The 14,278-nt window shown below is 50.0% G+C and overlaps 1 protein-coding gene across 1 annotated transcript; it reads right to left on the minus strand.

Annotated features, from left to right (window-relative positions):
- Nucleotides 1-866: 866 nt before the first annotated feature.
- On the minus strand, nucleotides 867-6,632 carry LOC112545030 (vespryn-21-like). The gene is made up of 3 exons (XM_089770874.1): nucleotides 6,323-6,632; nucleotides 3,940-4,094; nucleotides 867-2,448 (listed from the first exon to the last, which is right to left on the minus strand). The coding sequence occupies exons 2-3, from the start codon at nucleotides 4,064-4,066 to the stop codon at nucleotides 1,838-1,840; spliced, it is 738 nt and encodes a 245-aa protein (XP_089627000.1). The 5' UTR covers nucleotides 4,067-4,094; nucleotides 6,323-6,632; the 3' UTR covers nucleotides 867-1,837.
- Between the last annotated feature and the right edge of the window lie 7,646 nt (nucleotides 6,633-14,278).

A 14,278-nucleotide genomic window follows, 5' to 3' on the forward strand; every position in this document is an offset into this window, starting at 1 on the left:
TTCCAGTGTTCTATGATTCTTGTTAACTTGACTGTGGTGTTTAATTCCTTTCTTATCTGGCACCATTATATAAGATTAGGTAAGCCTGGTTACAAATTCTCTGTTATTCAGGGTTTTTTCCCAGAAAAAAATGTGGATTTCAACAGAGTACATTTTTTTTAGACAATGTCTATTTTTTTAGAAAACCAGCAAATGTTTCCTCTCCCCCGAATATATTGAAGTGTGTGTGTGTGTGTGTGTGTGTGTGTGCAGGAAATCAGGGAATCATTCTCAGCAATTTTAAGCCTTTTTTTGCCCCTTCTTTTATCGGGGTGGGTGGGTCTTTTTTAACCCAAACTCAAAAACTTTGTCTGAAAAATGACAACCATCAGAATCAAACCAACCAACCAACCAGCCTCAGCTTGATGCTTATACAGTTTTATACTGCCCCAGTATAAAACTATGGGACGCCCACATCTGGAATACTGTGTACAGATGTGGTCTCCTCACCTCAAAAAAGATATTTTGGCCTTGGAAAGGGTTCAGAAAAGGGCAACTAAAATGATTAGAGGTTTGGCACTGGTCCCATAGGAGGAGAGGTTAAAGCGACTGGGACTTTTCAGTTTAGAAAAGAGGAGACCGAGGGGGGATATGATAGAGGTCTATAAAATCATGAGTGGTGTGGAGAGGGCCGATAAAGAAAAGTTATTTATTAGTTCCCTAAATAGAAGAACTAGAGGACACCAAATGAAATTAATGGGTAGCAGGTTTAAAACTAATAAAAGAAAGTTCTTCTTCACACAGCGTGTAGTCAACCTGTGGAACTCCTTGCCAGAGGAGGCTGTGAAGGCTCGGACTATAATAGAGTTTAAAGAGAAGCTAGATAATTTCATGGAGGTTAGGTCCATAAAAGGCTATTAGCCAGGGATAAAATGGTGTCCTTGGCCTCTGTTTGTCAGAGGCTGGAGAGGGATGGCAGGAGACAAATCACTTGATCATTGTCTTCGGTCCTCCCTCTCTGGGGCACCTGGTGCTGGCCACTGTTGGCAGACAGGATACTGGGCTAGATGGACCTTTGGTCTGACCCAATACGGCCGTTCTTATGTTCTTATCCAACTTTAAAGCTAGGGAAGGTAGGGATGTTAAATATCGGTTAATTGAATAGTTGACAAACCTATTGAATTCTTATTGGTTATCTGACAATTCTATAGGCCTCAGGGGTGGGGCCAGCAGCCAGTGCACTCTGGCCCCATTTCCAAGGAACCCCCTACCATCCACACTGCTGCCTCTGTATCAGAGACAGCAGCGCCAGGTACCAGCTCCCCTCACAGACCAGCTGCTTGTCGCCACATGCTGCTGCCTCTGATAAAGAGGCAGCAGCCTGGGGAGGCAGCAGCCCCTCTCTGGAGTGTGAGAGCTGAGCTCCCAGAACTGAGCTGGGCTGCCTGGCTCCTAATTCACTTTAAATGCAGAGCCACAGAGGGGGTGGATGCTGGACCTGGTGCAGGCCAGGACTCAGGCAGGCTGTTGGCCAGCCTGCTGAAAAATGTACTGGCAAGGGCAGGGAGGGAGGAAAGTGTGTAGTCTATAGCATTAATTGATAATCTTTTGCTTATCAGTTAATTGGTGAATCGACTACACTATCCCATTCCTTAGGGGAGACGTGGCAAGAAAAAACTCTACAGGAACATGGGAGCCCGGCAGAATCAGAGGTATTAGCAACTATGCAGTTAGGAAAGTCCTGTCGGGAATGTGAAGGCGTCCGCCAGGGGCATAGAGACTTTGAGGCTAGGATAGCCGCCGGCGGGACCCAAGAAATCCATGTCAGAGGGTTCCTGAGGGATATTTTCTCTGTGTCTCAGGAAATCACTTTGAGGTGGACTCCTGGGCCCACGTAGAAGAAAGGAAAGACTTTCTCGCCATCGAAATTGGCTCGCATGATTGTGACCTTGTCCTGTTCGTAAAAGGTCATTTTTCCTTTTCTATATTCCAGAAAAACCCCAATCGTCTCAGCTCCCTCGTACCCTAGTGGCAGATTCGCCGCCTCGCCCTCCCTATGCTCTCCCCTGTGCTCTGACTCATGCTCCTCGTCCTCGTCCTCTCTATGCTCGGAGGCAGATGGTCCAACCCCACCTACATACCCTCCTCCATACCCTCCTCCATAGTCACATCCAACCCACCAACGCCCCTGAGCCCAGACCCCGAACTCTGGGGTAAGATTGATACACCCCTTTCTCCCCACAGACTCTTTGGCCACCCCCACAGCCCAATCCTTCTGACTCCACACCACCACCTCCCAGTAATGATTCCCCGAGGTGAACCCCTTAGAGCCCAGCACGCAGAAAAGGTTTTCAAATCTCTTAGGGTTTGAGGGCACAGTCTGCGGTTCATCTTTGTACGTCACACACTTCTGTTTCGCACACAGGTAGAGGTTGGGATGAGCTGTTTTCGGATCCAGGGTCACATTCTCTGGGGAGCAGAGAGAGAAGGGGTGAAGCACAGGGAAGGTGTGCAAAGAGGTCCCGTCCCTCAGCAAACACCATGAGAGGGATGTGCTAGCAGCCAGCTGATAATGGAGATCACCTATCTCCTAGAACTGGAAGGGACCTCAAAAGGTCATTGAGTCCAGTCCTCTGCCTTCACAGCATGACCATATACAGTTCCTGATGAATGTTTGCCCTAAATAGCCTCCACAAGGATTGAACTCACAACCCTGGGTTTAGCAAGCTAATGCTCAAACCACTGAGCTATCCCTGCTCCCAGTCACTGGCAGGCTGAACCATTGTGTCCTATGGACAGTTAACCTAGCTGCCCCAGGTCCTGCACTTGGATGGGGGGTGATTTGTAGGGGTCCTAGCACCAGTAGCAGATGCCAACCCCCCCACATTCACAGATTATGGGGGAAGTGGAGCGACCCGGCCCCAGGCCCCTCCCCACTGATCCCTTTTTGCTTCCCGCTGCTCATGAGTGTGTGTGAGGGGGTTCCACTCCTTCCCCCAACCTCCCAGCTGAGAGGCGTAGCAGGATGCCTTGCGAAGGCTTGTGAGTGGAAAGTGGGGGAGGTTGTTTCCCCCCCCCCCCCTCCTCTGCAGAAGCTGTTGCCAAGATGGCAAATAACACATCAAAGCCCCGGCTGCTTGGGCCGGCAAACGCAGCCGGGGGCGCGGCTCCAAAGGTGGGAGCATTGTGTGGCAGTGTGTGGGGCGGGGCGAGGCAAACAGCCGCTCTGAGACTGGGTGAGTGGTGGAAGGAAGGAAAAGGCCTCAAAGTGTGTGAGGGTGGAGGGCAGGGGGGAGGGTAGACGGCTCTTCCCTCCCTGTCCCAGCTTTGTTGCTGCCCTGGCACCTGTTCCCACACCACCCCCTCGGAAGCTTGGGAAAGAAGCTTCCTTCCCTTCAGCAGGATGGACTGGTGGGTAGTGCCCCATTCTGGGACTCCGGTGCCCTGGGGGCTCTTCCCTCTGGAGCCCTGGTAGGCCTGTGTGATGTTGGGCCAGCTGCCCCGGCCTCAGTTTCCCCATTTGCGCCATGGGAATAATTCCACAGACTTCTCTGGCCCAGGCCTTTGTAGCACCAGATAAGAACCGAGGGGGGGGGGGGGGGACGTTGCCCCAGTGAACTCCCAGCAGGCCAGGTGTAAAGCAGGGACTGAGATAGAAGCTGGTACCAACCCCACGACCAGCCCTACAAAGCTCCGTTGCTGACTCAGGCTTTGGAGCGTGGGGATCCTGGCTACGTTGTCAAGCCGGTTGGCTGAGAGCCTGGCTTGCTAGAGGGCCTGGGGACCTGCATCACCACCCACAGTGCCTGGATCTTCTCTTCCACCCCTAGTGTTACCAGACACTCGCAAACCCTGGTGATGCTTCCTGGCATTAGGTATTTCAACAGCGCCTCTAGTCAGACAGGGAGAATCCCTCGCCGGCTTGGCGAGCCGGAAGTGGAGCCGTAGGAATTATTTTACCTTCGAATTGATGTAGATCATGTTTGTGGGGGCACTCCCAGCTGATTGATTCTGGGTGATGAACATGAGCAGAAGCAGAAGCAGGTTCAGGTGCAGAAGCAGGGGCAGTTTCAGAAGGAGCAGCCATTGCAGCTCGACGCTCTCCTTCCGAACAGCTAGGGAGAAAAAAACGACAATCCCACACGTGTAATCATCGTCCTCTGCTTGCGCACTCTAAAGGCATCAGAGCTCCAGGAGTGGTCACCTTCCTGGTGCATGGAGGGGGCAGAGGAGGGGTGTTTCTCTGCCCCTGGAGCAGGGAGGCGAGACCTACAGCTGGGTGTGTAGGAGCAAAGGCCTGCAGCCCTGGTCTCTTGGTGGAGGGAATACCCTGCTGGTAGGTCTCTGTCTAACCTGCTCTTAAATATCTCCAGAGATGGAGATTCCACAACCTCCCTAGGCAACTTATTCCAGTGTTTCACCCCCCCGGCACGTAGGAAGTTTTCTCTAATGTCCAACCTAAACCTCCCTTGCTGCCATTTAAGCCCCTTGCTTCTTGTCCTGTCCTCAGAGGCTAAGGAGAACAATTTTTCTTCCTCCTTCTTATAACATCTTTTTAGATACTTGAAAACTGCTTTCCTGCTTTCCTGTCCCCTCTCAGGCTATGTCTAGACTACGGGGCTGTGTCTAGACTGGCAAGCTTTTCTGCAAAATCAGCTGCTTTTGCGGAAAAACTTGCCAGCTGTCTACACTGGCCGCTTGAATTTCCGGAAAACCACTGACAATCTCATGTAGGATTGTCAGTGCTGTTGCAGAAATACTATGCTGCTCCCGTTCAGGCAAAAGTCTTTTTCCAAAAAACTTTTGTGCAAAAGGGGCAAGTGTAGACAGCAGAGATTTTTGTTTTCCGCAAAAAGGCCCCGATCGCGAAAATGGCGACTGGGGCTTCTTTGCGGAAAAGCGCGTCCAGATTGGCCACGGACGCTTTTCCGCAAAAAGTGCTTTTGCGGAAAAGCATCCTGCCAATCTAGACGCGCTTTTCCGAAAATGCTTTTAACGGAAAACTTTTCCGTTAAAAGCATTTCCGGAAAATCATGCCAGTCTAGACGTAGCCCGGGGTTATTGCAGGATATCCAGGATTATTCACGGAAAAACAAACGCGCTCTTTCACGAGACATAAGGGCTCTGCTGAAAGAGGAGGCTTTTCCTCCATGTGGCCCTGTCTAGATGGGTCCATGTGGTGGAAAAGCCTCTTCCGGAAAAGTAATATGAAAAAGCGATGCAAATTGTGGAATGCACATTGAGTAGCTTTTTCCAATAAAGCCTTGTAGTCTGGACCTCACCTCAGTCTTCTCTTTTCTAAACTAAATAAGCCCAGTTCTTTCAGTCCCCGCTCATCGCTTGGGGGTGGGAGTGGGCACGCTAGCGGCCCAGCCACAGGCTACACTTCATTTCACTACAAACTTTGAGGTAAGTATTTGTGAGTGGCCAACAGGAGGGCCAGGAACCCAGCCTGGGCAGGTCATGATGCAAATATTAAAAGTGCAATAATTATGAAGGGCCACATCTTGAGTTTTACCACCTTCCCTGCACTATTTCCTGTCACTAAAGTGTGTGTGTGTGTGTGTGTATGTGTGTGTGTGTGTGTGTGTGTGTGTGTGGTGGGGAGTCAGAGGACTCCGCTTCCTGTCCGTACCCCCCACATCCTGCTTCCGCAGTCAGATGTGGCTTTCAGCCAGCAGGTAGGTGCATGAGTCAACAGGGATGCAGCACAGACAGTTTTCTATGTGTCCGGTTTCACCCGGACTGTCCAGTATTCGAGTCCCCTGTCCGGTAAAAAAAAAATGTCCCGTATTTCGTGTTTCCCTTGGATAGAAGGCCAGCAGGGACAATTTTCTCCTGCTGCATGTGGCAGGAGTGGTGGAATGAGGAGCAAACAGCTGTTTAAAGGCACAGCAACCTTTTTTTTCCCCCTGGGTCAACAACTTCGGTCTCCCAGGTTTTTTTTTTTCTTTGTTTGTTTACCCATGTTTGGGATTTTTGTTGAAAGCATCTGGCATCCCTAAGCGCAGAACAAACGTCTCACCACGGAAAAGAGGAACGTTGGGTAAAATCCAATTTTGGGAAGGGGGAAGACAGAGACAGGGCCCTGGCCCTCCCCCTCTGGGCCCGAAGTCAGTCATGACTAAACCACTTACAACAGCCTGGCCCCAATCCCATCCTAGGCTTATCTTGCTGCTCAGGACCAAAGGAGTCCCCGGCTATGTCCACATTGCTTCGGGTGCAGTGTAGACGCAACGGGTTCCACCCTCGCCAGGGCTTCCCCAATATGTTCATGCAGCAGCAGGGGATCCTCCCTCACACCTCAATTCCCATCACCCCTGGTGACTTCACAGGGACTTACCAGTGCTGGGATCCGGTGAGAGGCGGCCTTGCTGCGATTTCCGGGGGCTGGGACCGCGCTCCTCTTCCGAGCCGGGTTCCAGAAGCTCGTTGGGTGTCTCGCCTTCTGGGCTGGTCCCCTGCTTGCTGACTGGACTGTGTCTTCAATCCAGCCTGTTCTCTAGCGATGGGTCGTCCCCTGTGGAGATAGGAGAGGTTCCTACTTGCTCCTTCTGGGCAGTGGGGGAAGGAGAGCTGTGCCCACAGACGCGAAACCCGTTGTTTTATATAGATGCTGAGGAGAGGGAGGAAAACGCCTCTGACAGGAGAGATGCCAGATTCCCACCCACTATTGCTGCTTCAGCAAAGAGACGTGTGCCAATTGCCTTTTCACAGATATGGGACGAATCTCCTTTAATTGCCGGGTGTTCCCTGGGAGGGGAGAAGGAGAGTCAGGGAGCGGGGTAGGATTAAGAGCACCTGCATTCAGCAATTAAAATCAAGGGCGGGGGGGAGGGGAATCTAAGGTGCGGGGACTGGATCCGCCCTCCAAATTGGGTATCTCACACCAGCATCACTGAGACCTCTCATCCCCTAGCCTGGTCCTGAACCCACCTGAGAGCTCCCAATCCTCAGCCTGCTCCTGCACCCTTTCCACCCAGTCTCCCCCCCCTCGACTTCCACTTCTCTCCTGCACCCTTCTTGCCACCCAGACCCCGTACCCACACTTTGCTCCTGCACCCCTATCTGCCTCAGACCCCTCATCCCCAGCCCTCTTCCTGGTCACCCTCATTTTTGGCCTCACCCCAGAGCCCAGACTCTCTAGGTTCTGGTGTGTGGCCCCAGAGTGATTTCCTTGTGGGTGAGCGACCCCCAAACCAAAAAAGGTTCTGTACCTGATTTAGGGTTCCAGCAATTAAAAGATGGGGTCATGTGACCCATCTGGGGGCATGTGAACCCCCATGAGCAGCATTCCCTGCAAGCTGCACGCTTGGGATTCCAAGGAAAGAGTCCAATGCCACCTGGCTGATTAGCAGAGGGCCCCCAGCCAGCAGCGAGTGTTTCTATTGGTGGTGCACATCTGCACACACCTCAGTGCACATGACAAAATTTATTCTGCACATGGTTGGAAAAAAATAGGGGTAACACTGCCCGTGCTCCCCAAACCTTCCCACATACCACTTGTGCTCCATGGCCTGGAGTGTCTTGCGTGTTCTCTTTTAGTAGAGCTGTTTGGGTCATTTTTACAGACTTCTGGAGAGAGAAGAGCCTGAAGATGCGTGAACCTCTAAGATCAGAAAGGGCCATATTTATCCCAGGGGTTAATCGCACTGAAATCAATGGTGATCCCCCAGGAAGGACTCTGGTCCTCAGTCTCTGGTGAAAGACTCATGGCAAATCAGGAGAATACAAACTACCCACCCGACATGACTTGGTGGAGGGAGAAGCCAGCGGTTGTCTTCCCCAGAGATGCCAATCGGCGCTGGATCCCGGCAATGGCACATGATGTTGTCCGGGCACCATGTAATTTCTGGGTCCCGGATCACATAGGTGATCGACAATTTTTATGAACGGACATGGGACGCAAGGGGGAATTAGCTCAAGTAGTACAGTTCTTGTTTTGCCTGCCAGAGGCAGTGAGGTTGATGCCTGTATTCTCCAGTGCTAAGGAGTCCTTCTTCATTCTTTAAATATCTAAAAGGGTGTTCCAAGGAGGAGGGAGAAAAATTATACTTCTTGGCCTCTAAGGACAGGACAAGAAGCAAGGGGCTTAAAAGTAAAAACATCCGAAACCATCCACTCCATGTGCAGCGGCAGTCAAAAAAGCAAACAGAATGTTAGGAATCATTGAAAAAGGGATAGAGAATAAGACAGAAACTATCTTTGTGCCAGGTCAACAAGTCTTCCTGGATTCTCAAAATGAGTCTCCATCTGGAAAAGGTTGGGAACCACCGCTCTATATAAAACCATGGCAGGCCCACATCTTGAATAGTGCGTACAGATGTGGTCTCGTCATCTTAAAAAAGGTATCTTGGCACTGGAATAGGTTCAGAAAAGGGAAACTATAATGATTAAGGGTTTGGAACAGGTCCCATATGAAGAGAGATTAAGAAGGCTTGGACTTCCCAGCTGAGCAAAAAAAGACTGACGGGGGTGGAGGGGGATATGATAGAAGTTTATAAAATCATGAATCATGTGGAAAAAAGTTAACACGATTTAGATATTGGTGTGGAGCAGTGGTCTCCAACCTTTTTATACCCAAGATCACTTTTTAAATGACAGACCAAGCCAAGATCTACCGCCCCGCCCCTTCCTTGAAGCCCCTCCCTCTCTATTCTCCTCCTCTCCATCACTTGCTATCCCCAATCCTTATACTGCTACTTAAAAAAAACAAAATTCCCATCATTCCTCGCAGCTACTCACCTGTGCTGTTGCTCGGTGAGTAGCTGCTCCTCAAATGAGGAAATCTAATGTAAAGGTACTGCACAGGCGCGCAGTTCAGAGAGGGCTCAAGAGCTACTCTTAGAGCCTCCGAGATCTACTGGTAGATCGCGATCTACTGGTTGGTGACCATGGGTATAGAGTACGCTCGTTAAGTTTGCAGATGATACCAAGCTGGGAGAGATTGCGACTGATCTGGAGGATAAAGTCATAGTTCAACATGACCTGGACAAATTGGAGAAATGGTCTGAGGTAAATAGGATGAAGTTGAATGAGGAGAAATGCAAAGTGCTCCACTTAGGAAGGAACCATCAGTTTCATACATACCGAATGGGAAGTGACGGTCTGGGAAGGAGTACGGCAGAAAGGAATCTAGGGGTTATAGTGGACCACAAGTTGAATATGAGTCAACAGTGTGATGCTGTTGCAAAGAAAGCAAACATGATTCTGGGCTGCATTAACAGGTATATTGTGAGCAAGACATGAGAAGTCATTCTTCCGCTCTACTCTGCACTGGTTAGGCCTCAGTTGGAGGATTGTGTTTAGTTCTGGGCACTTCGGAATCCCAAGCATGCAGCTTGCAGGGAATGCTGCTCATGGGGGTTCACATGACCCCATCTTTTAATTGCTGGAACCCTAAATCAGGTAGGGAACCTTTTTTGGTTTGGGGGTCGCTCACCCACAAAGAAATCACTCGGGGGCCACACACCAGAACCTAGAGAGTCTGGGCTCTGGGGAGAGGCCAAAAATGAGGGTGACCAGGAAGAGGGCTGAGGGTGAGGGGTCTGAGGCAGATAGGGGTGCAGGAGCAAAGTGAAGGTACGGGGTCTGGGTGGCAAGAAGGGTGCAGGAGAGAAGTGGAAGTCGGGGGGGGGGGGAGACTGGGTGGAAAGGGTGCAGGAGCAGGCTGAGGATTGGGAGCTCTCGGGTGGGTTCAGGACCAGGCTAGGGGATGAGAGGTCTCAGTGATGCTGGTGTGATATACCCAATTTGGAGGGCGGATCCAGTCCCCGCACCTTAGATTCCCCCCCCCCCCCCGCCCTTGATTTTAATTGCTGAATGCAGGTGCCCTCAATCCTACCCCACTCCCTGATTCTCCTTCACCCCTCCCAGGGAACACCTGGCAATTAAAGGAGACTCGTCCCATAACTGTGAAAAGGCAATTGGCACACGTCTCTTTGCTGAAGCAGCAATAGAGGGTGGGAATCTAGCATCTCTCCTGTCAGAGGCGTTTTCTTCCCTCTCCTCAGCATCTATATAAAACAACGGGTTTCGCGTCTGTGGACACGGCTCTCCTTCCCCCACTGCCCAGAAGGAGCAAGTAGGAACCTCTCCTATCTCCATAGGGGAAGACCCGTCACTAGAGAACAGGCTGGATTGAAGACACAGTCCAGTCAGCAAGCAGGGGACCAGCCCAGAAAGCGAGACACCCAACGAGCTTCTGGAACCCGGCTTGGAAGGGGAGCGCCTTATTGCCTTTATAGAAAACCATTTGTCACTCACCTCTTGAATACTTCATACTGATGTGCTCGCCGCATCTCAAAAAGGATATGTTGGCACTGGAAAGGGTTCAGAAAAGGGAAACTATAATGATCAGGGGGTTGGAACAGGTGCCATATGAAGAGAGATTTAAAAGATTTGGAGTTCCCAGCTTAAAAAGGGGGAGACTAAGGGCGGATAGGATAGAGGTCTATAAAATCATGAGGGATGTGGAAAAAGTGAATAAGGAAAAGTGATTTACTTATTCCCGCAATATAAGAACTAGGAGTCACCAAATGAAATGAATAGGCAGCGGGTTTAAAACAAACAAAAGGAAGTTTCTCTTCACTCAGCACACAGTTAACCTGTGGAACTGCTTGCCAAAGGATGTGGTGAGGACTAGGACTCTTAACAGGGTTCATAAAGGAGCTAGGTAGATTCATGGAGGTTAGGTCCATTAATGATTATTAGCCAGGATGGGTAGGAATGGTGTCCGTAGCCTCTGTTTGTCTGGAGGTGGGTGACAGAGGAGGGATCACATGAGGATTATCTGTTGTGTTCCTTCTGTCTGGGGAACCTGACAGTGGACACTGTCGGCAGACAGGATTCTGGTCTAGATGGACTTGTGATCTGACCCAGTATGGCCGTTCTTATGTTCTTAAACTGCAGCAAGGGAGATTTAGGTTGGACATCAGGAAAAGCTTTCTATATGTCAGGATGGTGAAACACTGAAATAAATTGCATAGGGAGGTTGCGGCATCTCTGACATTGGAATTATTTGATAGAAAGTCAGATAGGCATGTCAGGGACGATCTAGATCCGTGCTGTCCAACCAGTTAGCACACTAGTCACAATCTGAAAATGTGAATAATGTTGTGAGCCAACTAGCCAAACTCAACCAGCCAAATAATCACATGTGGCTAGTGGCCAGCGCATGTGGATACCGCAGATCTAAACAGTGCTTGGCCCTGCCATGGAGGCTGCGGCCTGGACTTGATGACCTCTTGTGGTCCCTCCCAATGCTCGGGTTCTGTGATTCTGTGAGTCCCTAGGTCCAGGATATGAACCACACAGGCCTGGCGAAGAGCCCTGCGTAGCTAAAAACGTGAATCTTTCGCCACAGGGTATTGCCTAACAAAAGTCACTGCCTCAGCCCGCTGTCCCGCTGCAATATTTTGTCCATTTCAGAGGGGTAGCCGAGGTAGTCTGTGATAGGAAAACCTTAAAAAACAATGAATAGTCTAGAAGAGCGTTACCCTAATGGTGTTCCGCGGAAGTGGAAATAAGGGTTCCGCGAGGAAATTCCATTCCAATCTTATTTTATGATTAAAAAATAATAATGATGAATATTATGTGAATTTTGTTTTTAAATATGTGCAATGAAACTCCATGTTGATCTCATGACCCTGTTTAGCCATTGTTTATTATTATCCTTCCTTATTTGTGCTCTACTTTTTCAGCTCCATATTTTAGACTGGAATTAGGGGCTCTGCAAAATTCTTTTGAGTTTAAAAAGGTCCTGTGGCCAAATAAAATTAGGAAACACTACGCTAGTAGCACCTTAAAGATAAACAAAACATGTAGGTGGTATCATGAGCTTTGGGATGTGCCCACAGAAGTTCGTGATACCATCTCCATGTTTTGTTAGGCTGTAGGGCGCTAGTAGACTCTTCAGAGCAGAGGCTGCAGGGTCTCTCTGCCACTATCTAGTGATGAGCTGGGGGAGAAGACATTAGGAACTGGCCTTGGTTGGGTGAAAACACCCGGCCTGGACTCAAGATGATGGAACTGCTTTGCCCAAACCATCACTTCTGGATTGCAAGCTGCTTTGTGGCGGGGGGTGGGGGGTGGGGGGTGGAAGAGAGGGAGGGCAATAAAGTGTCACCTTGTGTGATGCAAGAGCAGCCGCTGGTGTGACTAGTGGGGAGGGACACAGAGGGGGACCGCACGCCCTCTCCTTCCCCACATGACCCTTTTCCACACCCTCCTCCCTGAGTCCGCCTGCCCTCCCCATCCTACATTACATGGGATAGGTCATCATAAAGTGTCCCAGACAGCAAAGCTGAAGCCTGCCTGGGGAGAACACAGCAACCAGGCATTGTGGTGGGAAAAGGAGAAGCTCTCGCCTCTCCAGTTTCTGGACCCTTGTCCCCCACCTCAGCCCCTCCAGCCTTTTGGGGAGGGTTACATGACCCTTGCAGTCCCCACACACTCCATGCAGTGTCCCTGGGCAGCAGAACCTTGCCCTGATTGCGGGGTTTGCACTAAACTGGAATCTAAACTTACTAAGCAGGAAGTAGAAGTGCCAACACCCAGCGGAGATTAGAGAGGGTGGGGACAGGTGTTTGTACCTGGGCGTAAGCTCTGCCTAAGGGGTCTAGATACCATGTGACCCTTTTGTCTTCCATTTTTAATAAGAGGAGGATTTAATGGCAGCATTGGAGAGGGCCCAGCGGAGGGCAACCCAAATGACGCGGGGGCTTATGCGGAGAGGCTGAGGGATTTGGGCTTGTTTAGTCTGCAGAAGAGAAGTGTGTGGGGGGGGGGGATTTGACAGCAGCCTTAAAGCGAGGTTCCAAAAAGGATGGAGCGGGGCTGTTCTCAGTGATGGCAGATGGCAGAACGAGAAGCAATGGATTCAAGTTACAGCGGGGGAGGTCTAGGTTGGATAGTAGGAAAATTTATTTCCCTAGGAGGGTGGAGAAGCGCTGGGATGGGTTCCCTAAGGAGGGGGTGGAATCTCCATCCCTAGAGGTTTTTAAGTCCCTGCTTAACAAAGCCCTGGCTGGGGTGATTGAGTTGGGGTTGGTCCTGCTTTGGGCAGGGGGCTGGACTGGATGACTCCTGAGGTCTCTTCCAGTCCTCATCTTCCATGATTCTATGATTTGATTTATCTATGGCTTGTGTTATACAGAAGTTCCTTAGCACATAGATTACCTGAGCATCCGAGCCCAGCCCTGGATTTAACAACAGGCCACTAATGTTCTCATGACACTAGTGTTTCAAGTGGGGTAACATGATGCCTCCCTGTACTAACCATATTCGTAACCCTCATCCACTAGCTATTAAAGTTGAGCAGTGTTTTAAAATGTACACAATGGACTTAAATTGCAGCAAGGGAGGTTTAAGTTGGACACTAGGGAAAAGCTTCCTAACTGCCAGGGTGGTTAAACACTGGAATAAATTGCCTAGGGAGGTTGTGGAATCTCCATCTCTGGAGATATTTCAGAGCAGGTTGGACCGACACCTGTCTGGGATGGTCTAGACCGGGACTAACCATCATGTGGCCCACATGGAATGCGGCCACAGCCTGTTCGTTTGTGGCCCACGGTGCGGTCTGGGTTTACATGGGGCTCAACACGCAGCCGGCAGGTGGGAGCCAACACAAAAAAAAATGTCAATATAATGGTCTTCTTTTGCTACGTGTTTTAGTAATTACATTCCTGGACTGTCATTTCTCATGAAAAGTGCTGTCACATGGATGGAAATGAGGTAACGATTGCATTTTCTTAATATCAGCAGAACTGACTTAATGAGGCCTGTGTGTTGTGTAGTTTTGCCTTAATCTTTGTATCATGCCAGCCAATGTGAAATTAACTATTTGCATATATTTGCATATATTTGCATGCATATGCAGCCAGACTTTAGTTGTGGGCCTCGGCATGTGCTGTGAGTAGCATTGTGGCCCCTGGGGTTTCCAAAGTTGAGTAGCCCTGGTCTAGACAGCGGACTGGATTCAACGACTTCTCGAGATCCCTTCTAGTTCTAGGTATTTTATGATTCCGTGATTCTTTGTACCTCTTCTTTGCTACTTCCTGTGTCCCGTTTCTTCCCCTCGACATACTTTCATTATACACGCACAAATGTACTTCTCAGGGTAAATACCGGGGCTAGTTTCTTCCCTGACACATTTTCTAAAGCAAGGATGGGCAATCATTTTTCATAGGGGGGCCACGCCAAGATTTTGGTAAGGGGTCATGTGCCACGCTTTTCTATGGAGGGGGTGCAGGGTCTGGGATGGAGACTGGGTGCAGAAGGGAACTTGAGGAAGGGGGTT

The sequence above is a fragment of the Pelodiscus sinensis genome, chromosome 19, assembly GCF_052426305.1.
Source record: "Pelodiscus sinensis isolate ZL-2025 chromosome 19, ASM5242630v1, whole genome shotgun sequence".
In the NCBI taxonomy this organism is placed as follows: domain Eukaryota; kingdom Metazoa; phylum Chordata; order Testudines; family Trionychidae; genus Pelodiscus; species Pelodiscus sinensis.

What these genes read in the sequence shown, in the direction of transcription:
- LOC112545030 (XM_089770874.1), bottom strand. Translation starts at nt 4,066, where the DNA reads ATGGCTGCTCCTTCTGAAACTGCCCCTGCTTCTGCACCTGAACCTGCT. An exon ending in TGATCTACATCAATTCGAAG is followed by an intron (nt 2,449 to 3,939) that starts GTAAAATAATTC and finishes TCTGCTCCCCAG; the next exon opens with AGAATGTGACCCTGGATCCG.